The sequence below is a fragment of the Schistocerca americana genome, chromosome 3 (assembly GCF_021461395.2).
Source record: "Schistocerca americana isolate TAMUIC-IGC-003095 chromosome 3, iqSchAmer2.1, whole genome shotgun sequence".
In the NCBI taxonomy this organism is placed as follows: Eukaryota; Metazoa; Arthropoda; class Insecta; order Orthoptera; family Acrididae; genus Schistocerca; species Schistocerca americana.
Genome location: NC_060121.1, coordinates 35,496,402 through 35,522,598, shown reverse-complemented (window position 1 = coordinate 35,522,598; position 26,197 = coordinate 35,496,402). Strand labels below are relative to the sequence as shown.

General features: G+C 46.5%; 1 protein-coding gene across 3 annotated transcripts in view; it reads left to right on the top strand.

Moving 5' to 3' along the window:
* The window catches only part of LOC124605189 (activated Cdc42 kinase Ack), a 509,613-nt gene that overhangs the window by 185,626 nt on the left and 297,790 nt on the right, over nt 1-26,197 (top strand). For all 3 annotated transcript variants that reach the window (XM_047136704.1, XM_047136705.1, XM_047136706.1), the window contains one exon: nt 25,443-25,606. In XM_047136704.1, coding sequence (XP_046992660.1) covers nt 25,443-25,606 — 164 coding nt within the window. The remainder of the gene's footprint in view (nt 1-25,442; nt 25,607-26,197) is intronic.

Sequence of the window (26,197 nt, the reverse complement as noted above, 5' to 3'; positions counted from 1 at the left end):
CTAGCAGGTATTCAGGAGACGTGACCTGAGGTGTGAGCAATCACCTAAGGCGGGTGCGCCCCCGTGTAAAGGGGTCCCCAGTTGGAAGGAGGTCACCATAGAAAATGCTGGCAATCATGGGGAATTTTCTTACAATGAGCCAATCATCTTCACAATCAACATCTGTGAAACATAAACGGAGTGATGCTAATGAGTCAAAGACCCTTCCAGCTGCACCACAGTTCCTCATAGTTTCACGTACTGAAGAGTCAGTCAGTCCTTTGCAACAATAGATCCGTTTTTTATACAGAAAGGTGTTGATGTAATTGCCAGCCATGTGAAATCTTGCTCTCGTTTACGGAATGGCACTTTGCTTTTAGAGACAGCCGAAATCCAATCATACCTCTCTGATCAGGATATCCCAACATCAAAGAAGGCTATGAAATTATCACAATCCAACAGTACATTCCAAACCCAATGTGCTGCTACCAATTTCGTTGTTTCAACCACACTAGAATATCTTGTCGACACCCAGCCAGATGTGTAACTTGTGGTAGGGATGCTCAGGAGGGCAACTGTCCACCTTCTTTTTCCCACTGTATCAACTGCAATGCCAGCCATGCCACCTCCTCTCAAGATTGCCCCATGTATCTCGATGAGTGAGCTGTCAAGGAGACCCGGGTAAAGGAAAAAGTGCCTTACCTGGTTGCTCACAAGTTATTGGCTAGTTGCAAACCCTGTGTTCTACTGTGTGGCACTTACAGTTCTGTTCTTGCTACATCTCGCTTCATGAAGGACATGGCCACACAAACAAGCGACCTCAAATTCAGTTCTGAGGTTGTAATATCGCCCAGTGTCAAGGTAGCATCACCATTGCCACATCCAGCTTCGCAACAAACCATCAGACTCTCAGCTCAAGGGGTGAAGCCACCAGCTACACAACCAGCAGGCTGGAAAGGACAGAAGGGGTACTTCCATGAAGACTTCCTGTGTCCTTCCAGCCAACCAAAATGTGAGTCATCCTCTGCTAATCGGAAAGGCCCAAAGAAGTCCAACAAAGACAAATGGTCTTCTCCTTTGCCAACTCAAAGATCCTCTTCTACTTTGTCGCCATGTGATATCTTCGCCCGACCATCCTTCGTGTTGCCAGTGTGCACCACCAACCGTTTTTCTGCGTCTTACTCCACAGACCGACAGCACAAGAAAGCTGATGCTTCTGTGGACCTCATGGAGCAAGATCCTCCTGCCTCTGTGCCCTGTAGCAGCGAGTCTTCGCAGGCTGGCACTCGGCAGCTATCGAGGTGACACCCCTCCATTTTTTCCTCATCATGACTCTCCTCCAATGGAATATTCATGGCCTTCAGTCCCACAAAGAGGATTTACAGCTGCTTTTAGAATCACAGCGTCCCCTTGTACTCTGCCTTCTTCAGGAAAAAAAATTGCGCTCTCATCACCGCTTTGAGCTTATCATTTCTTCCCGGTCTGTTTTGATCTTCCCCCTGAGGTTGGCGTTCTGTCTCATAGGGGAGTCACGCAGCTCATACAGGATGCCGTTCATAGTCAACTCATCTCCCTAACTAGCGTCTTCAAGCTGTTGCAGTTCGTCTTTTCCTTCCTCATCTGACTTTTTTTCCCCTTTGTACCACTTGTATCCCTTTGCCATTCGATGTCACCAGGGAAGACTTCCTCCAGCTTATTGGACAGCTACCTCGCTCATTTCTGCTAGTCGGCGACTTTAATGGCCATCACGCCTTTGGGGTTCTCCCAGAATCTGTAAGAGAGGTGCCCTCTGGGCTGATCTTCTTATTCAACTTAACGTCTCCTGCCTTAACACGAGAGCACCCCGTTCCTTTCAGACTCCTCGCACACCTATTTCCATTTGGACCTGCCGTTCTGCACTGCCCAGCTTGTCCATCATCTCGAGTTGTCCGTTCTTTCTGACACCTACTTGAGCGACCATTTCCCATGTGCTATCTGTTTGCTGACTCCTACCCTACCTGCGTGCACACCCAAATGGCGGCATTAATCCTCCCTGGCAACCTTCGAAGAACAAGATTTCCCTAGTTACAATGACCAGGTAAATATCTTACAAATATTATCCTTACCATTGCAGAATGTTACATTCCTCACATTTTCCATGGGGGATTGCAGCACACCTTGATGCAATTCCCTTGCAGAGACATCCTCTCCGTGTTTTTAACAGTCATTCTACAATGGCAAACTGCATTCATTATAAACAGATGCTTGCAGTGTGTCGTCACATTCTTCAGGATAGCAAAAAAGCTAGCTGGATTTCATTCGCTAGTTCTTTTTACAGTTCCACCCCTTCCTCTGTCATGCTGGCCAACCTCAACTTCAGACAGCTCTCTGGGAACAAGATCCATTCCCCAATTTCTGGCTTGACAGTAGCAGACAACGTCATTGTGGATCCTACTGCTATCTCCAACACCTTGGGCTGCCATTTTGCGTAGATTTTGAGCTCCTTCCACTATCACTCTTCCTTCCCCTATTGGAAACAAGTGGAGGAAGCTCGGGCAATACCTTCTCCTCTCCAAATTGTGAGTGCTACAATGCTGCCTGTACTATGAGGGAGCTAGATCATTCTCTCAGTTCATCCCGATCATCCACCCCAGGGCCAGACGCTGTCTGGATTCAGATGTTGCAGCACATTTGTCTTGTGGGCAAGCACTTTCTGCTTAATATGTACAACCACATCTGGGCACAGGCCACATTTCCTGTCCTGGATGGTGCTGTGAAGCTAATGTCGTATCCATACCTAACACCTTCCTTGTAGCTATGGCCCCATCTGTCTGATCAGCTGTGTTTGCTAGGTCATTGGACATATGATTCATGCCCGGCTGGTATGGTGGCTCAAATCTCGTACAGTGTGGATTTCTAGCATGCTGTTCTGCAGTTGACCATCTCGTCACTTTGTCCACCCATAGTTTTGAGAACTGGTATCCTCCGCACTCTTTGCACGTGGGGCTTCCGTGTGTGCCTGCCCTGATCCTTTCAGGAATATTTAAAAGACTGAGTTTTCAAGGTGCTTGTGGGTTCTGCCTTGTCGGACACGTTTATGCAGGAAAATGGTGTGCCTCAGGGTTCCATCCTGAGCGTCATCCTCTTCGCTGTCGCCATTAACCCTATAATGACCTGTCTTCCACCGGACATCTCCGGCTCCCTTTTCGTAGATGATTTTGCCATCTGTTGGAGTTCTCCACAGATCTGTCTCATTGAGCGGCATCTTCAGTGATGTCTCGATCGTCTTTACTTGGAGCATCAACAGTGGGTCTCTTTTTTCCACTGACAAAACCATTTGTATGAATTTCTGGCAGTGCAAATGGTTTCTCCGACCATCTTTACATCTTGGGCCTGTTGCTCTTCCGTTTGTTGAAACTACAAAATTCGTGGGGTTCATGCTCTATAACAAACTCCCTTGGTCCTCCCACGGTCTTACCTGGCCGTCCGCTATGCATGGTCCCTCAATGTCCTACATGTCCTCAATAATACTTTCCGGGGTGCAGATTGAACCACTGTCCTCTGTCTGTACTGGTCCCTTGTCCGTTCGAAACTAGACTATGGGTGCTTTGTTTATGCATCTGCACAACTGTCCCTCTTATGCCATCTCGACACTATCCATCATAGTGTCATCCATTTGGCTACTGGCACCTTTTACACTATCCCAGTTGAGAGTCTGTATGTAGAAGCTGCTGAACTACCACTGTCCTCTGCCATGACTTTCTCCTCAGCAGGTATGCATGCCGTTCGTCTGCCATTCATTGCCTCCTTCTTGGATGACTCCTTTGATCACCAGTATTGGGCGCATCCATCTTCTCTGCTACCTCCTGGAGTCCACTTTCGGCACTTGCTCCTGCGGCTTAACTTCACACTACCTGCAACATTCCCGGTGGGTGTGAACCCTTCACTACCTTGGCTTTGTGCGGTGGCTTGTGTTCACCTTGGCCTTTGTTTGCTTCCTGAGGGCACTCGCTCTATCGCCATAAGTTCCCTGTTGTTAGCTATCTTCTCTTATGTCGTTTGGGATTGACGTGTAGTCATGTTTTAACTCCTCTCTGTCTTTGTGTTCCATACTTTTGACTTGCCAGTTTTTGGCCCTAGTTGGTTTTGTACCATAAAACAAAACAAACAATATTTCCACCGTGAGTGTGGTGCCTAACTATGTGTTCCAGCTAGTTTTCAGAGATGGTGGTAAGTAATGTTTCACAGGATGTCTCACCACATTCAGTTGCTTAACCAAACCTAAAGTCTGTACCAATGATTACAGCATGATTGTACATGCAAACTGAGGATTTCTCTAAAGTTTTCTGTTACATCAGGAGATGAATCTGGTGGACGATAGAAGGATCCAATTACCATTTTTATGCCCACCTCTGATAGTGACAAGGAACCCCTTGAATGTAGGGTTGGAAGTTCACTCTTTAATAATGTTCATATGAAAGTATTGTGTTAACAGTTATGACAGGAAAAATATTAGCTATTAATGACTCACCATGTGGATCAGGAGGGAGACAGAAAATGAGTGTCCAGGGATGGCAGAGATCAACCTTCTATGGGATGTACATGTTGTTGTTGTTGTTGTTGTTGTTGTTGTTGTCTTCAGTCCGGAGACTGGTTTGATGCAGCTCTCCATGCTACTCTATCATGTGCAAGCTTATACATCTCTCAGTAGCTACTGCAGCATACATACTTCTGAATCTGCTTAGTGTATTCATCTCTTGGTCTCCCTCTACGATTTTTACCCTCCACGCTGCCCTCCAGTACTAAATTGGTGATCCCTTGATGCCTCAGAACATGTCCTACCAACCAATCCCTTCTTCTAGTCAAGTTGTGCCCCAATTCTATTCAATACCTCTTCATTAGTTATGTGATCTATCCATCGAATCTTCAGCATTCTTCTGTGGCACCACATTTCAAAAGCTTCTATTCTCTTCTTGTCTAAACTATTTATCGTCCATGTTTCACTTCCATGCATCCCCCCTGCGGGTCCGGGGATTAGAATAGGCCCGAGGTATTCCTGCCTGTCGTAAGAGGCGACTAAAAGGAGTCCCTCCCCCTCAGGGGGGTAGTTAGCGCCTGCGTCCGGAGACGGACGGTTCCACGACCTCTATTTGTGGTCATTTTGCTTTTTCACTTCTCGTTTCTTCCTTCCTTTGGTTGGTTCCTTTCTTTGCTCTTCTCCATCTCACTGTCTTCCTTCCTCTTTCCCTTGTCTTCTTCTCCTTGCCTTCTCTGGTCTCCGCCTCGGCGTTTGAGACAGTCTGTCCTCTCTCTCCCTCTCTCTCTTCTTTTTCTTCTTGTTCCTTCCTCCCTGTGCGCGCCTGAAGGCCGACCCACGTGTTTGCACGCGTAGCTGGTGACGGGGTAACGCATAATTCCCCGCGCTGGGTAGACAAGTAAGGCATGCACGTACCCCCTGGTAAAGGCCAGGCCCGGGGAGGGGTGAATGCCTGAGCTGATACCTTCTGACCATGCCGATTGGTCCCTCTGTCTGTTTCTCGGGAGGTGTGACTTGAGGTGTAAACATTCACCTAAGGCGGGAGTGCCCTCTGAGAGGGTCCCCACAAGGAAGGAGCGCGCCATCGGAGACGCTGGCAATCATGGGGGATTCCTCCGCAATGGATTTTTCTCCATCTCTCTCGACTTCTGCCCAAAAACGGAAACTTGACCAGGCACCAGTGACAAAAGTACTACCGCCTGCCCCACAGTTCCTCGTAGTTTCTCGATCTGAGGATGGCAAGGATTTTTCCTCTGTCAACCCTTTCGTTATCCAGAAGGGCGTAGATGCCATAGCCGGATCTGTCAAGTCGTGTACCAGGTTGCGTAATGGTACCTTGTTACTAGAAACTGAGAGTGCCTTTCAGGCACAAAAACTGCTTCGGGCCACACTCCTGTACACATTCCCTGTCCGGGTGGAGGCTCACCACACTTTGAATTCGTCTCGTGGTGTGGTATATACTCGATCACTCGACGGATTGACTGACGAGGAGATTCAGTCTTTCCTCGCTGAGCAGGGCGTGACGGCTGTCCATAGGGTCATGAAAAAGGTCAACAATGACCTTGTACCGACCCGGACACTTTTCTTGACCTTTGATAGTGTTCAGCTGCTGTCGCGTATCAAAGCGGGCTACGAGGTTATTTCTGTTCGCCCCTATGTCCCGACACCTACGCGCTGCTACCAGTGTCAGCGTTTTAATCACACTCGCCAGTCTTGTTCCAATGCGGCTAAATGTGTCACTTGTGGCAGGGATGCCAATGTGGGGGACTGTCCACCTCCGTCTCCTCATTGTGTGAACTGTCGGGGTGACCATGCAGCGTCCTCCCGCGACTGTCCCATCTACAAGGAAGAACGCTGTATCCAAGAAATTTGGGTCAAAGAGAAAGTGTCCACCTCGGCTGCTCGCAAGCTATTTGCTAGTAGGAAGCCCACGCTGCTCCCAACGGGAAAGTACAGTACTGTCCTCGCCTCCCCTCGGACTACCAGGGAGGTGGCGACGCAGGCATGCGATCTGACCTTCAGTACCACGGTCGTCCGTTCAGCCAGTGCAAAGATCACGCGGTCGACGTCTCCAACACAAGCACCTTCATCAGCTTCTACCAAGACGAAGACCCAGAAATCAGTTGCACGGGCCTTCAAGAAGGAACCGTCCCGTGCAGTCTTCCTACGTACCTCACACTCCCAGCCGTCGACCAGTACTTCCACCAAAAGACCTACCAAGAAGGCTCATAGGAAGCACAGTTCTCCTTCTCCTCCACGGCGCATTTCTTCTCCTGCGCCACCCAGCGGTTGCCGTCCCAGGCCGTCATCCGTTTCGCCTAGCCGCACCGCTGGTAGCCGAACATCTGGCTGTGCACTGGCGGAGGAAGCTCCTCCTCCCGGCCATCTTAGCGAGATGGCTGATGAACCTATAGAACCAATGGACGATGACTGTCCACCTACTGATGGCGGCGGCAGTACTCGCTCGAAGCCAGGCCCTCAGCGGCCTTCGAGGTGACCCCTTCTTTCATCTTCCTTTTCTTCTCACGATGGCGCTTATTCACTGGAATATTCGCAGCATTCACTCTAACCGAGAGGACTTGAAGTTGCTGCTCCGCTTGCACCGTCCACTAGTTGTAGCCCTCCAGGAAACAAAGCTACGCCAATGCGATCACATTGCCTTGGCACACTACACCTCTGTGCGTTTTGACCTACCCCCTGTGGTAGGTATTCCGGCTCATGGAGGGGCTATGTTGCTGGTCCCGGATGATATTTACTACGATCCCATCACGTTGCACACCGGCCTGCAGGCAGTTGCCGTCCAAGTTACTCTCCCCACTTTTACATTTTCTATTTGTACCGTTTACACTCCATCGTCGTCTGCCGTTACCAGGGCAGACATGATTCAACTTATTGCTCAGCTACCTGCACCATTTTTGTTAACTGGAGACTTCAATGCCCACCATCCCCTTTGGGGCTCTCCAGCATCCTGCCCGAGGGGCTCCCTGATAGTAGACCTTTTCAACCAGCTCAGTCTTGTCTGCCTCAATACTGGCGCCCCTACTTTTCTTTCGGACACATCTCACACCTATTCCCATTTAGACCTCTCTATATGTACTACCCAACTTGCACGCCGGTTTGAGTGGTATGCCCTTTCTGATACATATTCGAGCGACCACTTCCCGTGTGTCATCCATCTCCTGCATCATACCCCCTCTCCGTGCTCAGCTATTTGGAACATCTCCAAAGCCGACTGGGGGCTCTTCTCTTCCAGGGCGACCTTTCAGGATCAAACCTTTACAAGCTGCGATAGTCAGGTCGCACACCTCACAGAAGTCATTCTCACTGCTGCTGAATATTCCATCCCTCACACTACTTTTTCTCTACGTCGCGTACCGGTCCCATGGTGGACCGCAGCATGTAGAGACGCTTTACGTGCTCGTCGACGTGCTTTACGCACCTTTAAACGCCACCCTACAGTGGCGAATTGTATCACTTATAAACGATTACGTGCGCAGTGTCGTCGTATTATTAAAGAAAGCAAGAAAGCCAGCTGGGCTGCTTTCACAAGCACCTTCAACAGTTTTACTCCTTCTTCTGTTGTCTGGGGTAGCCTGCGCCGTCTATCTGACACTGAGGTCCACTCACCAGTTTCTGGCTTGACGGTCGCGAATGACGTCCTTGTGGCCCCTGAGGATGTCTCCAATGCCTTTGGCCGCTTTTTCGCAGAGGTTTCGAGCTCCGCTCATTACCACCTTGCCTTCCTCCTCCGAAAACAGGCAGAGGAGGCTAGGCCACCTAACTTCCGCTCCTCGAATCGTGAAAGTTATAATGCCCCTTTCACCATGCGGGAACTCGAAAATGCACTTGCCCGGTCAAGTTCCTCTGCTCCAGGGCCTGATTCTATTCATATTCAGATGCTGAAGAGCCTTTTTCCTGCGGGTAAAGGTTTCCTTCTTCGTACTTATAATCGCATCTGGATTGAGGGACATGTTCCCACATGCTGGTGCGAGTCTATTGTTGTACCGATTCCTAAGCCGGGGAAGGACAAGCACTTGCCTTCCAGTTATCGACCCATCTCGCTTACCAGCTGTGTCTGTAAGGTGATGGAGCAAATGGTTAACTCTCGTTTGGTTTGGCTGCTCGAATCTCGACGCCTACTTACCTATGTACACTGTGGATTTCGTAGGCGCCGCTCTGCTGTTGACCATCTGGTTATCTTGTCGACCTTCATTATGAATAACTTCTTGCGGAAGCGCCCGACCGCGGCTGTGTTCTTTGATTTGGAGAAGGCTTACGACACCTGTTAGAGGGCGGGCATTCTCCGCACCATGCATACATGGGGCCTTCACGGTCGCCTCCCTCTTTTTATTCGTTCCTTTTTAATGGATCGACAGTTCAGGGTACGTGTGGGTTCTGTCCTATCGGACACCTTTCGCTAGAAGAATGGGGTGCCACAGGGCTCAGTTTTGAGCGTCGCTCTCTTCGCCACAGCGATCAATCCAATAATGGATTGCCTCCCAGCTGATGTATCAGCCTCCCTTTTCGTGGACGATTTTACCGTCTATTGCAGCGCGCAGTGTACATGTTTCCTGGAGCGCTGTCTTCAGCGTTCTCTTGACCATCTTTACTCCTGGAGTGTCGCCAATGGCTTCCGTTTTTCCGCCGAGAAGATGGTCTGTATTAACTTCTGGCGCTACAAAGAGTTTCTCCCACCGTCCTTACGACTCGGTCCTGTTGCTCTCCCATTCGTGGAGACAACAAAATTTTTAGGTCTTACATTTGACAGGAAACTTAGCTGGTCTCCACATGTCATATTTGGCTGCTCGTTGTACCCATTCTCTAAATGTCCTCCATGTTCTCAGTGGTATGTCGTGGGGAGCGGATCGAACCGTCCTACTTCTCCTATATCGGTCGATTGTCCGCTCAAAGCTGGATTACAGGAGCTTCGTAAACTCCTCTGCACGGCCGTCCATCTTACGCCGCCTCAACTCCATACAACATCGGGGTTTACGTCTTGCGATCGGAGCATTTTATACTAGTCCCGTTGAGAGTCTTCATGCTGAAGCCGGTGAATTGCCACTGCCCTACCGGCACGATATACTGCTTTGTCGGTATGCCTGTCGGCTACTGTCAATGCCCGACCATCCGTCTTATCGTTCCTTTTTTGACGACTCTCTCGATCGTCAATACAGGTTGTATGTCTCTGCCCTGCTACCCCCTGGAGTTCGCTTTCGTCGCCTCCTTCAACACCTTGATTTTTCACTCCCTGCAACCTTTAGAGTGGGCGAGAGCCACACGCCACCTTGGCTCCAGGCTCAGGTTCGCGTTCACCTTGACCTCAGCTCGCTCCCAAAGGAGGTTACCCCCGGTTCGGTATATCGCTCCTGTTTTGTCGAACTTCGTTTGAAGTTCATTAACATGACCTTCATTTATACAGATGGCTCTAAGACCATTGACGGGGTCGGTTGTTCTTTTATTGTCAGGGCACAAAGTTTCAAATACCGGCTCCATGGCCATTGTTCGGTCTTCACAGCTGAGCTCTTTGCCCTCTTCCAGGCTGTTCTTTACATCTGCCGCCACCGACATTCTGCTTACGTCATCTGTTCCGATTCCCTGAGCGCCATCCAGAGCCTCAGTGATCCGTATCCGGTTCACCCTTTCGTGCACCGGATCCAACACTCTCTTCAGCAGCTGGTGGACGACGGTTCTCCGGTTAGCTTTATGTGGGTTCCTGGCCATGTCGGTATCCCTGGGAACGAAGCTGCAGATGCCGCGGCCAAGGCTGCGGTCCTCCAGCCTCGGACAGCTTCTTGTTGTGTCCCTTCATCAGATTATAGCAGGGTCATTTGTCGGCGCATTTTATCGCTGTGGCATGCCGATTGGGCTGCACTTACGGACAACAAGCTTCGGGCCTTGAAACCTCTTCCCGCGGCTTGGACGTCCTCCTCACGCCCCTCTCGGCGGGAGGAGGTAGTTTTGGCCTGGTTACGAATTGGACACTGCCAGTTCAGCCATTGCCATCTGCTGACGGCTGCGCCGGCGCCGTTCTGCCCATGTGAGCACTTGCTGACGGTCCGCCACATTTTAATGTCCTGTCCGGATTTTACTACACTGCGTCTTGATCTTGGCCTGCCATGTACTCTCGATGCCATTTTAGTGGATGACCCAGGAGCAGCTGCTCGCGTTCTTCATTTTATCAAATTGACCAACCTGTCTAAGGACATTTGATTATGCCGTTTTTTTAATCCTCTGCCTGTCGATCTTTTATCGTGTTTTCCCTTTTAGTTGCTGTTTTAAACTTGTGCCTCGCGGTGCATTCCTAACGTAGTCTGGGCGCTAATGACCGTTGAAGTTGTGTGCCCTAAAACCACAAAAAAAAAAAAAACAACTTCCATGCATGTGTGCACTCCATACAAATACTTTCAGAAACGACTTCCTGACATTTACATCTATACTCGATGTTAACAAATTTCTCTTCTTTAGAAACGCTTTCCTTGCCATTGCCAGTCTACATTTTATATCCTCTCTACTTCGACCATCATCAGTTATTTTGCTCCCCTAATAGCAAAACTCCTTTACTACTTTAAGTGTCTCATTTCCTAATCTAATTCCCTCAGCATCACCCGAATTAATTTGACTACATTCCATTATCCTAGTTTTGCTTTTGTTGATGTTCATCTTACATCCTCCTTTCAAGACACTGTCCATTCCATTAAACTACTCTTCCAAGTCCTTTGCTGTCTCTGACAGAATTACAATGTCATCGGCGAACCTCAAAGCTTTTATTTCTTCTCCATGGATTTTAATACCTACTCCGAACTTTTCTTTTGTTTCCTTTACTCCTTATTCAATATACAGATTGAATAACATCGGGGACACGCTACAACCCTGTCTCACTCCCTTCCCAATCACTGCTTCCCTTTCATGCCCCTCGACCCTTATAACTGCCATCTAGTTTGTGTACAAATTGTAAATAGCCTTTTGCTCCCGGTATTTTGCCCCTGCCACCTTCAGAATTTGAAAGAGAGTAATCCAGTCAACATTGTCAAAAGCTTTCACTAAGTCTACAAAAGCTAGATACGTCGGTTTGCCTTTCCTTAATCATTCTTCTAAGATATGTCATAGGGTCAGTATTGCCTCACGTGTTCCTACATTTCTACGGAATCCTAACTGATCTTCTCCGAGGTCGGCCTCTACCAGTTTTTCCATTTGTCTGTGAAGTATCATATCTCCCATCTCACCTTCGTCTTCATCCTCTTCCATTTCCATAGTATTGTCCTCAAGTACATCGCCCCTGTATAGACCCTCTATATACTCCTTCCACCTTTCTGCTTTCCCTTCTTTGCTTAGAACTGGGTTTCCATCTGAGCCCTTGATATGCATACAAGTGGTCCTCTTTTGTCCAAAGACCTCTTTAATTTTCCTGTAGGCAGTATCTATCTTACCCCTAGTGAGATAAATCTCTATATCCTTACATTTGTCCTCTAGCCATGCCTGCTTAGCCATTTTGCACTTCCTGTAGATCTCATTTTTGAGACGTTTGTATTCTTTTTTGCCTGATTCATTTTTGTATTTTCTCCTTTCATCAATTAAATTCAATCTCTCTTCTGTTACCCAAGGATTTCTACTAGCCCTCGTCTTTTTACCTACTTGATCCTTTGCTGCCTTCACTATTTCATCCCTCAAAGCTACCCATTCTTCTTCTACTGTATTTCTTTCCCCCATTCCTGTCAATTGTTCCCTTATGCTCTCCCTGAAACTCTGTACATCTCTGGTTCTTTCAGTTTATCCAGGTCCCATCTCCTTAAATTCCCACCTTTTTGCAGTTTCTTCAGTTTTAATCTACAGTTCATAACCAATAGATTGTGGTCAGAGTCCACATCTGCCCCTGGAAATGTCTTACAATTTAAAACCTGGTTCCTAAATCTCTGTCTTACCATTATATAATCTATCTGATACCTTCTAGTATCTCCAGGATTCTTCCATGTATACAACCTTCTTTATGGTTCTTGAACCAAGTGTTAGCTATGACTAAGTTATGCTCTGTGCAAAATTCTACCAGGCGGCTTCCTCTTTCATTTCTTAGCCCCAATCCATATTCGCCTACTATGTTTCCTTCTGTCCCTTTTCCTACTGTTGAAATGGCTCTGAGCACTATGGGACTTAACATCTGTGGTCATCAGTCCCCTAGAACTTAGAACTACTTAAACCTGACTAACATAAGGACATCACACACATCCATGCCCGAGGCAGGATTCGAACCTGCGACCGTAGCAGTCGCGCGGTTCCGGACTGAGCGCCTAGAACCGCTAGACCACCGCGGCCGGCCCTATTGTTGAATTCCAGTCACCCATGACTATTAAATTTTCGTCTCCCTTCACTACCTGAATAGTTTCTTTTATCTCATCATACATTTCATCAATTTCTTCATAATCAGCAGAGCTAGTTGGCATATAAACTTGTACTACTATAGTAGGCGTGGGCTTAGTGTCTTATCTTGGGCACAATAATGCATTCACTATGCTGTTTGTAGTAGCTTACCTGCACTCTTATTTTTTTTATTCATTATTAAACCTACTCCTACTCCTGAACAATAGGATAAGTTTGTTTATCTCATGTGCGAATGTTTGAACCCTTTCCACAGTTTGCTGCACATCGTTAAGTTGATGCTTTGTTTGAAATTTTGTCTTACATCTTCCAGTTTTATAGCACAGTTAGAAGCTATACAGTTATCCACTGCTTCCCTCGAAATCACGGTAATCTATGTCACACGCATCCTGTAAATTGTATCAAGCATCCTTGAAATGCACGAACACCAGTTTTTGTAACAAGTGCTCCTTGTCCACCATTGAATATCTGTAGTTTTCCTCATGCACTACTTCAAAATCTGATCATGGTTGTGTTTTTACTATGCTGCAGATGATCTTCCATGTACATAATGTTTAGTACCCACTCCTTGGCCAACACTTGTCATTTACTATGTTTCACTTGGGATAGGATTTATAATTCTGTGTCTGACAAGGATGATGACCTTGCTTGATGCCTGATTTGGTATCACTTTCACTTGTTAGGCACGTTCCGTCTTCATTCTACTCATCATGTACATATTCCGCACAGTCAAGTGTATACGACACTGCACATTCAGCTGACCTATCCTGCAGTATCATTAATATTTCATGTGCCACTTCTTTCTCACTTTTCGAAATTCATTTGGTTCCTTTCTGATGAAATTTCAGCTTTGGCAACTGTTATTGTAGATCTAACACAATGTTACTTTATCATTGCCATTGCTCTGCTTTGTATCAACACCACTAGCACTGTTGTGAGTTACACACCACTAAGCAGGTCCCCCCCCCCCCCTCCCCCCTGGGGGGGGCTCACGGTTCTTTCGTGAGTATGTGTGTGGTGAGCATGGGGCCTCAAGCTATTGCAGCCTTCCTTCTTTCCAGGGATGCATTTCCTTGCCCTTCCCCTCCTTTCTTCTCCTTGCTCCTTCCTCTCCTCTCTCTCTCTCTTGGTGTCCTTGTTTATGTTGGCCGCGCTATCCTCTTGGTTCTGTTGATTTTGCAGTTTGGTTTTGTTGCGTAATCACCTCATCCTTTTGGCATTCCCTGGTTCCCCTCTGGGGTTTGACCTCCATTACTAAATTTCTGTTCCATAGTGTGAGCCATTTGGGGAAGAGCACCTTACCTAGTGGCTCCGACGTGTGCCCTCCTAGTTCATTCCACCTTTTCCTTCACGTTGTTGTCTGATGCTAGGGTGCATAGCCAGCACGGTAGCCAGCCCATGTAGTGGGGTCGCTATGTACCCTTTCGGTTGAAACCCCCTGAACACACAGGGATCACACTTCTCATACCTGAGCTGTGACCTCCTCATGTAAGCCTAGGAGTGGTTGCTTGTCGTCCTGGAGCATCGGAACTGCGGCAATGGCTGCCATGCCAGACGGCCCGTGCTGTAGCTTGGTGGCATCCATGGGGAGAGCCCCTGATCAGAGTGTGTGGGATCAGGGCGGACGCTATGCAAATGAAACACACACCAGTCCAGAACTCTGGCCTTTCTTCTGCGGCTGTCTGTCTCTTTTAGTGCTACTTCTCCTGCCCCTTCGGCCTTCCCTTCCGTGGCTACCCCCTGTTAGGAGGGTAAGGCTCGTCGTCTAGGGGCAAAACCTTTCCCCCACTATCTGGTTTGCACCAGGACTGATGGGCGTACTTTCACCAATACCAAACCTTTATTTTTTGTGGAACACATTGAAGACGAGTTTGGTGAAGTGGACTCTCTGAGCAAGATGCTGTCGGGTTCGTTGTTGATCAAAACTGCTTCAGCTGCCCAGTCTGCGGCTCTTCGTGCCTGTAACCATCTTGGCACAATTCCTGTGTCCATTTCCCCCCACCAGTCTCTAAATAGGGTTCAAGGTGTGATTTTTCACAGGGACCTCGTCCTTCAAACTGGTGAGGAACTTCGGGACAGTCTCGGATGGCGGGGTGTTCACTTTGTTCGGCGTGTTCAGAAGGGTCCGAAGGGTTGCATTGATGCTGGTGCCTTTATCCTGGCCTTTGAAGGGGATACCCTCCCTGAGAAAGTAAAGATTATGGTTTATCGATTTGACGTGAAGCCGTATATCCCACCACCTATGCGGTATTTTAAGTGCTTGCGTTTTGGACACATGTCTTCCCGCTGTTCGCAGGCCCCTCTCTGTGGTGACTGTGGCCGTCCACTCCATGAGGGGAGTTCCTGTGTTCTCCCTCCTGTGTGTGTTAATTGTCATTTCAATCATTCTCCACATTCACCAGATTGCTCAGTTTATAAGAAAGAAAAGAATATACAGGAGTATAAGTCCCTTGATCGTTTAACCTACACTGAGGCTCATAAGAAGTATGCACGTCTTCACCCTGTGTCCATGACGTCTAGTTATGCTTTAGTTACATCTTCACCCCTTCCTCCCCCTTCCTTAACCCAGTCCCAACCCCCCCCCCCCCCCCCCCCGCCCCCCTCCTCTGCGGCTCCCACACCCTCTCCTCCGGGTGCCGCTCCCCCTCCCCAGCCAGAGAAGTGCCCCACTTCTTCGGCGTCTGCTGGTCAAGGGGTCCCCTCCGGGGATACCCCTTTCCAGCACCTTCCATGCCAAAAGTCTACTGCCACGTGACGACCGTAAGAACCGCGGTCTTGGGCCCCCAGGTTGCCCAATCTCTTTCTGTTCCCGATCTTTATGTTGCACAGCCCTCCTCGATCTCAAACAGAAAAGAAGAAGAAACATAAGTCCTGGAACAAGGAGCCTCTTGTGTTACCAGAGGTCCTACCCCTGTCTTTGCAACCTGATTCTGACCTGTTGTTCATGGATGTCACCCCCTCCGTGTTGGTGATGGGTGGTGACCTGGCGGCAGGACTAGTTTTAGCCTGTTCAACCCATTCTGTGGTTATCCAATGGAATTGCAATGGATATAACCATCACCTTCCGGAGTTGAAATCCCTTATTTCGTCTTACTCTGCAGCTTGTGTGGTTCTACAAGAATCTCATTTTACTGATGATCACTCACCGACCCTCTGTGGGTTCCATGTTTTCTGTCGAAATTGGGTTGGCCCCCTGCGGGCCTCTGGTGGTGTTTGTACATTGGTGTGTACAGACGTTGCTAGCACGTGGATTCCTCTTCAAACTGCATTGGAAGCAGTTGCTGTTAGGGTCCACCTGGACTCTGAGGTCACAGTTTGCAATCTTTATCTCCCTCCTGACAGGACTCTTACACCTGCTGCTGCCCTTCTTCAGCAACTTCCTCCTCCCTTCCTCCCTCTCAGGGATTTTAATGCTCGTCATCCCTTGTGGGGCAGTGCATTTCCATCTAGATGATGTCTTCTCATAGACCAGTTTCTTGCAGACCACAACTTGTGCCTTCTTAATGATGGCTCCCCTACCCATTTCAGTGCCGGTCATGGTACCTTTTCTGCCATTGATCTTTCTCTTTCCTCTCCCTCCCTCCTCCCTTCATTACACTGGTCGCCACATGACGACCTTTGTAATAGTGACCATTTCCTGTTGATTCTCTCACTCCCTTCCCCCTCCCCAATGGACAGGTTGCCTCGCTGGTCTTTCCAACGTGTCAGTTGACCTCTATATACTGCACAGATCGTCGATTTGTATTGATGATGTCCTACGTAATGTGTCTGATGTGATTGTTCGCACTGCTAGCCTTGGTGTACCGTGCTCATCTGGACCATTTCGCTGCAGGCAAGTCCCATGGTGGAGTACGGCCATTGCCATTGCCATTCCCATCCGTGATCGCCGTTGTGCTTTACAACATGCTAAGAGGTACCCATCCTTTGCCAACCTTATTACCTTTAAACACCTTCACGCTCAAGCCCGTTACTTAATCAGACAGAGCAAGCGTATGTCTTGGAAAGTTTTGTTTCTTCCCTCGGTTCTACTGTCCCTATGTCACAGGTATGGGCTACACTTCACTCTCTCCAAGGTTGCCATCGGCAGTCTACCCTCCTGGGCCTTCACCTCCCGGATGGCCTTCACACTGACCTGTTGATTCTCGCGGAATATTTTGCGACCCATTTTGCAACAGCATCAGCATCAGCCTCCTATCTGGCTGCTTTCCTTCACCAGAAACAGTGGGCCGAAGCTTCTACCGTATGTTTTACCCCTTGCCAGTCAGAATCTTATAACATACCTTTTACTGAATGGGAACTTCTTTCCACACTTTCTTCTTTTCATGGTACGGTCTCTGGCCCAGACTCCATTCATAATCAATTGCTTCAACACCTCAGTGCTCCACAACAGCAACATCTTCTCCGGGTGTTTAACTGTATTTGGCTCCAGGGTGACTTCCCTTCTCAGTGGAGGGATAACATCGTGGTTCCTGTCCTTAAGCCTGGTAAGAACCCCGTTTGTCGAAAACTATCGGCCAATTAGTCTGACAAATGTTGTTTGCAAGTTACTTGAAAGGATGGTAGCCCATCGGCTCAATTGGGTCCTCGAATCTCGGGATATATTGTCCCCTTACCAGTGTGGCTTCCGAGAGAGACAGTCTCTGATCGATAATTTACTTCGCTTGGCATCCACAGTTGGCAGGCTTTTTCCCAGTACTGCCATTTGGTTGCAGTATTTTTCAACCTTCGCAAGGCATATAACACGGCTTGGCGCCATCACATCTTACAATTCATGAGTGAGGTCTTTGGGGCCCGCTCCCGATTTTTATCCGCTGGTTCCTGTTCCGTCAGTTGTTCAAGGTTCAGGTTGGTACTGTTTTTAGTTCTCCACAGACCCAGGAGAATGGCATCCCACAGGGTTCTGTATTGAATGTACTTCTTTTCCTTATTGCTATCGATGGTCTTGTGGCCTCTTTCGGTCATCTGATCACCCCGCTCTGTATGTGGATGATTTCTGCATTTGGGTTAGTTCCTCTTCGATGGCCTCTGCAGAGCGGCGGCTCCAGGGAGCTATACGGCGTGCCTCTGCATGGACCCTCACACACGGGTTTCAATTCTCTCTTCTAAAATCGCGGGTGGTCCACTTCTGTCGCCGTACTACGATCCACCCCGATCCGGAGCTCTATCTCGATGCACAACGATTACCTGTGGTCCCACAGTTTTGTTTCCTGGGTATGCTTTTCGTCAACAAGCTCACTTGGCTGCTTCCTATCAGACTTCTGAAGGTAGAATGTTTCTGTAAACTCCTTGCCCACACCTCTTGAGGTGTGCACCGCTCCATCCTTCTCTGCATTTCTCGGGGTTTATTGCTGTCTCGCGTGGACTGTGGTTGTCAAGTTTATGGTTTGGCTGCTCCTTCCACACTGCACCTCTTGGATGCAGTCCACCATCGCAGTATCCGTTTGGCCACCGGTGCCTTCCCTACTAGCTACTAGCCCTGTTGATAGTCTCCTGGTTGAAGCTGGGATCCCCCCCCCCCCCCCCCCTCTTTCTGTTTGGCGGTCCCAGCTCCTAGTTTCTTATGCAGTCACTGTCTGTTCCTCTCCCACTCATCCTTCCTATTCTATCCTGTTCCCAGCCCATGGACGTAACCCACCTGATTCCCCCCCTCGGGCCGATTTAACAGTTGGGCTCCGCCTTGCGTCTCTTCGCTGTGATTTTCAGCTTCCTTCTTTGTCCTGTCTCCCATGCTCCCTCCCCAATACCCCCCCCCCCCCCCCCCCCCCCCACAGACACACACACACACACACACACACACACTTGGTTAGTTCCTTGGCTCCGAATTCGGATGGATCTCTGCCGAGGCCTGAAAGATTCCATTCCCCCGATGGCGTTCCGTTGTGTTTTATGCTGAATTTTATGGGAGTTTCTGGATGCTGTTGCTTTTTACACCAATGGCTCTAAATCTGCTGATTGTGTGGGATATCCCTTCACATCCTCTGTGTCATTTCCTGCCACCTACATGTGGGTTGTTTAATGTGGAATTGACGGCAGTTTCTCAGGCCCTTACCTTTATTAAACAGTCCCAACACAACTGCGTTTTGTTATGTATGGACTCAATGAGTGGCCTTCTGGCTATTGACTGTTGTTTTTCCCGCCATGCCGTGGTCTCGGCCATCAATGACCATCTCGCTGATCTTCACCGTGCTGCTTGTTCCGTTAATGTCCTTTGGGTCCCTGGCCATGTGGGTATCCAAGGTAATGAGCTTGCTGATCGTTTGGCTGGGGGAGCAGTCACTTACCCCCCTTCTCTATAACCCCTCCTGCAGTGGGTTTACAGCTTCACATCAAATCCCACTTCGCACAATCGTGGGCCAACTCTTGGGAGGCTGCCTCCCTGTCTAATAAAACTTCGTGCAATTAAGGTGACACCAGTCCTGTGGCATTCTTCCTCCTGCCTCTCCTGAAAGGCCTCAACCACCCTGTGTCGTCTCCGCATCGGCCATACCAGGCTGACCCATGGTTTTCTTTTGCACAATGAGCCACCCCCACTTTGTGGTTGTGGAGCCTTCCAATCAGTAGCCCGTATTTTGGTTGAATGCCCCTTCTTTCGGCTCTGCATACTAAGTACAGACTTCGCCGCACTTGACCTTTAATGTTGGCTGATGATTCCCGGATGGTCGAAATTGTTCTCAGTTTCCTCCTTGAAAGTGGTTTTTATTCTCAGTTTTAAGGTTTTTAATCTCACTCTGGTTTGGGGCAGGGCGGTGAGGGTTGAGGTGTCTCCCACTGTAAGTGTGTTTGGAGATTCCCGACTCCCCTCCCTGGCCAAGATCCTCTTTTCTTTCCCTTTTACTCTGTTTTTATCACTTTTTAGAATTGTTTAGTCTTCTTTTTGCCTACGCACTTCTACATTCTAGCGGTTGAACGCTTTTAAATGACAGGTGGTCTTGCCTCTACTGCTTCAGAGGTGGGATATTTCCTGCCTCTAGCATAGCCTTGGGTTTGCTCTCTTGCTGACTTCCCTCATTTCGCTTTTACCATTGTCGACACGACTGCACTTTTATGATTTTTAACCACATTTGAAACAAGGGACTGATGGCCTTGCTGTTTGGTCTTTTCAACCCCAATAAACCAACCAACCAACTAAGCAGTTCAGCTATGCTGTGTGTAGCGGTTCCACCTATTTTATGTATTTCTTCGTTTGTTGTTTTCAGTGTCGACGTATTGCATTACTTCACTGGCTGAAAAATGGGTTGCGGAAGTACAACACAGACTACTTTAAATGATGTAGCCGACAGAGGCACAGTTTAAATGATGTAGCCGACAGAGGCCAGTTGCATTTCACTGTACTTTACTCTCATTTTTCCCAACCTCCAATGTTACACAGTTATATGGTCAGTGCACTTTTGTTTAACTTTCGATATGCCTCATTAATAGTTAGCAGGTGAACCATCCACATACTGCTACAATAGTTTACGGTTGAAGATCTATGAACAGTAAAAGCCTAACCACAAAGTTCACAGTTCTTGAAGATTAATCAGGTATGTATTGAGCAGACACTGTCACTGTATTAACACCCTGCCTAATTGTGTAACACTTATTACACTGTTTAGTTGAGGCATTGTTGTCGCTCTAACCAACACAGATTCCTCGTCTGAAACTCGGCCGTGTACTGACTGGTTTGTGACGAAAAACCGGCCGGGCCCTTATATACTCTCACAATAATAGGTACTGAACTTGCACATTGTTTGAAGTTAAATTTACAGAAATTACAATTAAAACTTACTTCAAATGATTAACTGAATACATTGAAAAATTGGTTCTTTTTAACAGTTTCTTCTTCTACAAGGGTTAAGCCAAATTGTGTGTTTAAGTCATGAAATTAACAAATATAGTTATGCAAACAATATTGTTAATTACTTTAGAATTAATAGTAATTGGTGATCTAAATGTGCAGGTAGGCAAAGAAAGGCTAGGGAAGGAGGTGATAATTGGCCCATTTGGATATGGGAGGAAAAATGAGGAAGGAGAGAAACTGGTTGATTTCTGTGAAAGAAACGGCCTGATTGTGGGCAACACATGGTTCCGTAAAAAGAATAGCAAAAAGATAACGAGATATGGATGGGATGATAGATGGACGAACACAGTCATTGATTACTTTCTGATGGAAAAGAAAAATCAGACAGTTGGCGGATAGAGCTGCACTCCCAGGAGAGGCTTTTGATGGAGACCATTGAGTGGTGGTGGCAAAGATGAGATTTGATGAATTGAAAGACATAAAGGAAGAAAGGGAAAGGAAAATAAAAGTGTGGAAACTAAAGGATGGCGTGGTACAAGAAAAGTTTAAGGAGTTACTTAAGCGTAAAATCCCAACACCAAGTATGGCAATTTGGAAGAGGAATGGGGTAAGTTCAAAGAAGTGTTTGTAAGCTTTGCTGAGAAGACCTGTGGCAGAGTTTCTGGAAGGGTAAAGGAAAAGGTGACACTATGGTGGAATGAGAGGGTGAAGGAGGCAGTAAAAGGAAAGAAGAAAGCCTGGTATGAATGGGACAGAGACTGAACAGCTAAAAGTAAAAGGAAATACCAGGATTGTAAAAAAGGATTGTAAAAATAAGTGTGATAAAATGGTAGCAGAAGAAAAGAGGAAAAGCTGGGAGAAATTCACCCGAGAGTTGGAGAAAGACATCACTAGCGGTAAGAGGATGCTATATGTAATTACAAAGAGTATGAGGAAGGAAAAAAACATCCACAAAGGTAGTGAAAGGGGAAAGCAGAGAGCTATTAATGCATCCAGAGGAGATAAGGAAAAGCTGGAAAGAGTATTTTGATAAATTACTAAATGTGAAGAACGGCAATGGAAATGGAATAGAAGTACAGCAGGCGGGGGGGGGGGGGGGGGGGGGAGTGGGGGGGGGGGGCAGGGGTTGGAAGAAGAGGAGGATATAACGATGTTAGAAGTGGAACTAGCTCTGAGAAAAATGAAAACAGGAAAGGCACCTGGGATAGATGAAATTACTGTGGAGATGATAAAGACAGCTGTACTAGTTGGGCTACAATGACTAATAAGATGCATTTGGACCCAAAAATTTGTACCTGAAGAATGGGGAAAGGGAATAATAATCCCAGTTTTCAAGAAGGGTGAGAAGAAAGTATGTGACAACTACTGAGGGATCACACTCATATCCCAAGTAGCAAAAATAATGGAGAGGATACTGGAAAGAAGAGTGAGAGAAAAAGTGGAAGGCTGTTAGAAGAGAAGCAGTATGGCTTTCGTCATGGTAGATCAACAGTGGACCCAATATTTAGAATGGGACAGTTGATGGAAAGACATTGGGAGTGTGGGAAAGATCTGGTGATGACATTTCTTGACCTAGTGAAAGCATATGACAGTGTTCCCAGTGAAAAGGTAAGGGCAACCTTGAAGAGAAAGGGAGTTGGAAAGCAGATACTAGAAGTCATCCAGGCAATGTATGAAAAAAGCTCTAGTTGTGGGCAGACATCAGTTGGGAGAACTGAATGGTTTAAGAATGTTACGGGACTAAGACAAGGAAGTGTGATATCACCACTGCTACTTATAATGGCGATGGATGAAATAGTCAAAGAGATAGAGGAAGGGGCATGAAGCTGTTACTACTTGCTGATGATATTGTGGTGTGGGGAACAAGCAGTAAGGAGGTACAAAAACAGACAGGCATCCTAAATGATAAGGTCGAGAAATATGGAATGAAATTTAGTGTGGAGAAAAGCAAGACCATGGTTGGTAACCAGAGGGGATAGAGAGGGCAAGGGAAAAATTCATATTAAGGAACGGGATACTGAAAGAGAGGACAACTTTAAATATTTGGGAAGTGTGTTAATGGGGAATGCTCATTTGGAGACAGAAATTAGCAAAAGAATACAACAGAGTAGTACAGTTTACCAGTGTGTGAGGGGCTTGGTGTGGGGAAGGGAAGTGCCTCTGGGGTGCAAGCTGGTGCTATACAAGACTTACTTCACACCCATACTAATTTATGGCTCAGAGACTTGGACTATGACTAGAAGATAGGAGAGTAGGATACAGTCCAGTGAAATGAAGTTTCTGGGAAGTATGCTAGGGAAGACAAGGAGAGACAGAGTGAAAAATGAAGATGTTAGGAAGGAAATTGGAGTGGAGAAGTTGACTGAGAAAATTGAAAATAATAGATTAAAATGGTTTGGGCATGTGAGGAGGATGGGAGAGGGAAGAATACCAAGAAGAATGATGGAGTTCAAGATTGAGGGCAAGAGGCCAAGGGGAAGACCGAGAACATTATGGATTGATACAATATAGATGAGTTTAAGGAGGAGAAACTGGCTATGGAACCAAATTCTGGAACAAGAATGGTGGAAAGACCGAGTAAAGTGGTGAAGTACCATTGATACCCCCAACCCGACCAGTTGTTGGACAGAGGGGAAACGAAGATGATGATGATGATGATGATGATGATGATGAATTAAGGGCTCACACTCAAGGGTTTCCTTGTGAGTCTTGCCAAAACAATCTCACCTGCAACTTCAATTTTTATGTCGGTGGGAATGAGTTTTTTGTATACTGTGGCAAATACACTAGCTCAGTACGCCATCTCCATTTCACATTAGCCTCCATTTCACTTCAGTTGCACATTTGAACTGCCTACAATTAATAGACCTCTACCCTTTGGCATTTGCCCTCTCTTGACGTGGGACAAAACACGTTTTCCCCAAAACAGGTGAAGTGAGTCCTACTGGCTCAGTTTGTTTCAGTGAAAGAGAGCACTTTGAACTTGTCAGTTAGAAGGGTCGGTATAACACATTAAGCCCTGCCTGGTCCCTGTCCACCCTATACAGGATTGCTAGATCTACCATTCAGTTGCCACTCACAGCCAAGTGGATGAGTAGCGATGGATCATCATGTACTTTCTGCAGAGAAAACAGGATGCACAGGAGAGGATAGTACTTAAGGTACCTTTAGTACTAGTTCATGATATGGTTATAATAGAGGGAAACATTCCACGTAGGAAATATATATCTAAAAACAAAGATGATGTGACTTACCAAATGAAAGTGCTGGCAGGTCGACAGACACACAAACAAACACAAACATACACACAAAATTCAAGCTTTCGCAACAAACTGTTGCCTCATCAGGAAAGAGGGAAGGAGAGGGAAAGACGAAAGGAAGTGGGTTTTAAGGGAGAGGGTAAGGAGTCATTCCAATCCCGGGAGCGGAAAGACTTACCTTAGGGGGAAAAAAGGACGGGTATACACTCGCACACACACACATATCCATCCACACATATACAGACACAAGCAGACATATTTGTCTGCTTGTGTCTGTATATGTGTGGATGGATATGTGTGTGTGTGCGAGTGTATACCCGTCCTTTTTTCCCCCTAAGGTAAGTCTTTCCGCTCCCGGGATTGGAATGACTCCTTACCCTCTCCCTTAAAACCCACTTCCTTTCGTCTTTCCCTCTCCTTCCCTCTTTCCTGATGAGGCAACAGTTTGTTGCGAAAGCTTGAATTTTGTGTGTATGTTTGTGTTTGTTTGTGTGTCTGTCGACCTGCCAGCACTTTCATTTGGTAAGTCACATCATCTTTGTTTTTAGATATTTAGTACTAGTTCCACAGACACATGGCTCTTAGGAGTTCTTCCAACACACCAATTAGCACCAGCGCCCATTGTTTGACTATAGTCACGGTGATTCCCAGCTGCTTATGAATTTCAACCAACTCATTCCATGTCAGGGAACAGCATTCAGAGGGGGGGGGGGGGGGGGGGGGATGTATTTTGGCTCGTGCCATGTATTATGGGACAGTGAACACACAACTTGAACTATGCGTACTGATTATTTTTTAATCTGTAGAGCTAAAAAATTACTAATTCCTTATAAGAACTGAACCATAACACAGACTGAGATTTCAATTAAGGAAATAGAAATTACAATTTTCTTAAAACTTTGTGAGGTTAATTATAGTTGTTAGGAAACATGAAAATAAGGTTAATTTACAATTTAACAGAAAACTAGATGTAACACAATATGTTGTTACAACGTTTCCTACAGAAACTAAATCACAGATGCTGATTTACTACAAACTAGGCTATCCACAGACAATAGTCTCAAAAATGTATATTTATTTGTGATAATGTACTATGAAATTTGCGGTGATTTATTCTTTGGCAGTAATATGGTGATTAAAGTGATGTAGCAAAGGATTAGAAATTTAAAAAAAAAATTAAGTAATTGTGTAAAAGTAATGATGAAACATTTGGATAAAGATAAATAAAAGTAGTTGATGCACCCTATGGGATTTGAGCCCACAATATTCAACATACTAATGTAACGACAAAGCTGTGGTTCCATTCCAAACTTCATGCTATTTTTAAGGCTCTAGAGGATGGCAAGAAACTATTCAGTTCCTTTTCGTCTGTGAATAATATTTGGAAATAACTGAGTGCTACTGACTGTAAAGATGGCCTGCTGAGTTGCAAGGAAGGACCAATCACTTGCACTATACATATTTTTGGGTAATTTAGAGAATTTAGTGGATTAATTTTGTTTTGTTGTATATGATATACAGGTAATTAATTTTGCAGACACGTGGATGTTTGGTGTGACTTTGTGGGAAATGCTGACTTTCGGAGAGGAACCCTGGCCAGGCCTGGATGGTGCGCAGATTTTGCGCAAAGTAGACCGTGAGGGTGAGCGACTGCCGCAGCCTAATGCGTGCCCCCCAGAAATGTATCGCCTGATGCTCCAGGTACAGTGTCTTCAAATTATAAATAATAATGAAAATATGTAATTTTACAATTAAAACTGTAAGGTGAACAGATGTAGATTTTAGTGTACATGCTAATTGTTTTCACCCACTTTCTTGACACTGCAGCAATACTAAAAATTACATGCAGCTCTGGATATTCTGTCTGTTGTGCTACAATAACAAAATAGGATACTTTTGGATTTATGTTCTCACAAATTGTACAGTTTCTGATGGAACCTTTGAAAAGTGGTGCCTCATAGTTTATAATTTATATAGTGTGACATGACTTTACAGCCTCACAATGGTACTGTTATTGACATTTCCATGAAACAGTGATGTATCACTGAGAGTATAAGGTAAATAGATGAAAGTAGAACAATCTCTTTCCAAAATAGAGAGAGAAAAATACCATTTACTGTGAATGTAATAACAAAACTATAATAAATGCTAGATGGCAATTGTGACAGAGAGACACCACTAACTTTTTTGCTACTGACCCCTTCCTTGTTTAACTCTCTTTGTCTCAATAATGTGAAAATAAACATAATTTCAAACTTTTTCTTAAAAGTAATCTTTATTGTCATAATAAGC